This window comes from Scylla paramamosain, chromosome 19 (genome assembly GCF_035594125.1).
Source record: "Scylla paramamosain isolate STU-SP2022 chromosome 19, ASM3559412v1, whole genome shotgun sequence".
Lineage (NCBI taxonomy): Eukaryota > Metazoa > Arthropoda > Malacostraca > Decapoda > Portunidae > Scylla > Scylla paramamosain.
This window is the reverse complement of record NC_087169.1, coordinates 6,059,997-6,063,508: the sequence shown is the minus strand read 5'-3', so window position 1 is coordinate 6,063,508 and position 3,512 is coordinate 6,059,997. Positions and strand designations below refer to the sequence as shown.

The 3,512-nt window shown below is 38.4% G+C and overlaps 1 protein-coding gene across 1 annotated transcript; it reads left to right on the top strand.

Annotated features, from left to right (window-relative positions):
* The first annotated feature begins 2,374 nt into the window (after positions 1-2,374).
* On the top strand, positions 2,375-2,968 carry LOC135109455 (uncharacterized). The gene has a single exon (XM_064020834.1). The coding sequence runs from the start codon at positions 2,375-2,377 to the stop codon at positions 2,966-2,968; it is 594 nt and encodes a 197-aa protein (XP_063876904.1).
* Positions 2,969-3,512: the final 544 nt, after the last annotated feature.

Genomic DNA, 3,512 nt, shown 5'->3' with positions numbered 1-3,512 from the left:
TAGCTGCGAAAGAATCAACAACCATGTCTGAGAAGAACAGTTATAACATACAATAACATGTATATGGTCGAAGTATAATACCTCGTTGGACATTCGACCTCCGTGACGAATCCACCCACTGTTCAACGCCGTGTTACAGCCTCAACCCAAGTAGTGTCGTATATTGTCCCCTGGACCGCAGGCCTTGTCAGGACCAGAGGAGGGAGTAAAGTTCACTACACAGCTAATTACTCAAGTCCTGTGCTGCTGAACTGCATCAGCCAGCAGTAGGATTTAAAAAGAAAACAATGTCATGAACAAGAGACACAAGAAACTACTACAAAAGAGTGCCCACGAACACACAGCAGAATCATTTACTGCTTAATGCGAGAGCTCAGCCTGCACAGTCGCGCAGCCGAAGAGCCACCTCCCTGGATATATTGCTTGATATACACAACTACCTTTGCTGGCAGACTATTATGGAGATTACTATTCTATATAAACAGAGCGGAGCGTACGGCCGGTAATGCCTCACTTATCTTCTTCAGATAACTGACCCGACTAACTGTTATCCTGCCCTAGTCTCCGTCAAATATTACAGCACGTCTCTGTATGTCTGCTCCGCCCAAGTGCTGGGTGGTGGCTGAGCGTTAGAAAGTGCGCCAAACACCCTCCCGCTCTGCTGCTAAGGGGAGGGGGTTCAAGGAAAGGGGATGGGGGACGATACACATACATATGCACACCCGCCCACACTGCTTCTCGCACTGTTTTTACAGGAATAAAAAACTTTACTTCTAGAATTTCTGCTGATTAAACTACGGAGGGATGATTACTGACTACCTCTACCTCTACCTCTTCTACTAAATACTGAATGAGGCGCAAATTGAATGGAAAATGGGAGGTAAGGAAATTTACGTGGGGAATATAAATGACTGACTGCGTGGACATTATTTTAGAAGCTTCAGGCTGAGTATGTACGTGACCAGGACCCCAGGCCTGTCTCTGTTCTCTCTCTCTCTCTCTCTTTCTCTCTCTCTCTCTCTCTCTCTCTCTCTCTCTCTCTCTCTCTCTCTCTCTCTCTCTCTCTCTCTCTCTCTCTCTCTCTCTCATCATTCTTTTCTTTTTTCATTCTTACTACTTTCTTCACTTCACATTGCGTTATCTCGCTGCACACAAATATATATATATATATATATATATATATATATATATATATATATATATATATATATATATATATATATATATATATATATATATATATATATATATATATATATATATATATATATATATATATATATATATATATATATATATATATATATATATATATATATATATATATATATATATATATATATATATATATATATATATATATATATATATATATATATATATATATATATATATATATATATATATATATATATATATATATATATATATATTTTTTTTTTTTTTTACGTCGTGTCTGAGATGTTGCATGGATTTGGTATTTACAGGCAACTGGAAACACAAACATTTTCAAATTTTAATGAATTAATACGAGTCACATTTCTTACAAATTACATTTTTTTTTTTCTTTACTCACATTCATCATAAGTTCGTTCAAAGCTATTTGGTGTCAGTTTATATTTCTACATGCTCATTAATTAAGGCAATCACTGTGTAAGAGCACAAACTATATCAAATCCATAAACATAGTTAATATTCATTTGGTGGAATTAATATTGCTAGAAAAAAAAAAAACATGATATTAACATCATATCAATTTTAATAAATATTCCGTAATTAGGTTAATCTTCGTACACTATACAAACCAATAATACCAAACATAAAACAATATGTAAATATGGTAGTCCTTATCTAATAAGATACTTGATTTAGAGACTGCATTACACTTTTAAGTTTACATACTTTGTTATTCCGTAAATCTCGACCCTTCTCTGGTCAGACCCTCTGGCACCTCGGGGTGTCGAACACAGGTACTTTTAGCAAGTGATGAGCAGCACAAACATCGCAAGGCCATTGATAATTACCAAATATGCTCCCTTGGACCCTTACCCTCTCTTATTCTCGCGTATCACTCTATTCATACGTAATTATTCGGGACAGCCTATTTCCCTCAGAAGATTATTTTTGTTTTTATAATATATTTATTTATTTTTTTTATTGTAAAATGGCATTTCTGTTGTTAAATAATTAATGGCTGACTAATGAATACTTGTTCAAACACGCGTTCTTATGCTTAACACTTGTACAGGCCCTCAGTCAGGGTAATTATTCAACTAGAGTTCTCTCACCTCAATACAATTAAACAGAATAAAGCTTTGTTAGAGAGGCCTCTGAATTTTTTGATCCTGCACACTACAATTTATTTTGCTTTACTATGGACAATTTCCCCCAGCCAACCCGTTTCGATGGAAGAGACGCCACTCTCGGGGACTGGGAAAACTGGCTCAAGACCTTCACAAACTTCATCAGTTCCCTCGGCAATAGGGCTCCAGACAAGCTAATACTTCTGAAAAATTACCTGTCATCCTCTGTCTTCAATCACATCAAGGACTGTTCCAAGTATGAGGAAGCCATCGAAGTTCTAGAATCTCTCTATGTAAAGCCAGTGAATGAAGTTTTAGCTAGACACCAACTTGCTACCAGAAAAAAACAGTCTAATGAATCTACAGACCAGTTCCTACAAGCTTTGAAATTAATGTCTATAGGCTGTATGTTCAAGGTGGTATCGGCAAGTGTATACGCGCAAGAAGCTATTCGTGACACGTTCATCTCAGGACTCTCATCGTCAACAATCTGTCAACGACTTCCTGAAAAACACACACTCACCCTTAATGAAGCAGTGCTATATGCCCGTAGCCTAGAGCTGGCCCAGCGCAGTACTAACTGTTACGTGTTACCAGGTCCTTCACCTACTTCAGGTCCCTTCTCCGCTGCTTCAGATAGCTTGTTGCCGGGTATAGAACGCTGACCCAAACAGTGACTCCTGACAAGAAGTCGGTGCTTCATTTGCCGATGCCTCGACTACTTATGCTACTGTTGCAGTGGGAGGGAAGAAATGTTACTTTTGTGGATGTAGTAGTTATCCTCGCTTTAAGTGTCCTGCCAGGAATGAGAACTGCTTGAAATGTGGGAAGCAGAGACATTTTACTTACGTGCGCAAATCAGGTTAAGGGAAACAACGAAAATGCCACCTCCGTCTCCCTGGCAACCTTGACAGATGCCTCTACTCTACTCTACTCCAGAGAAATCTGAATCACCGCCATGGTCAACGGTCAGGCAGTATGTGCTTTATTTGACAGTGGCAGTACAGTCAGATTATAGAGCAAAAAATCGCCAGAAAGCTGGAAATTCCAGTCACCTTTTCCAAGGAACGCGTTTCCAAGCCACAGAGTTTCTTAGTCACTACTTCCAACGGCTGTTGTTGCTGATCTACAGGTAAAGAGCAAATCCTACCAGTCATTCAAGTTCTCACTTCTTCATGTTATTCTGAGGCGAGACTTTCTGAGACTACA

Coding starts and splice junctions, on each gene's coding strand:
- LOC135109455 (XM_064020834.1), top strand. CDS start 2,375: ATGGACAATTTCCCCCAGCCAACCCGTTTCGATGGAAGAGACGCCACT.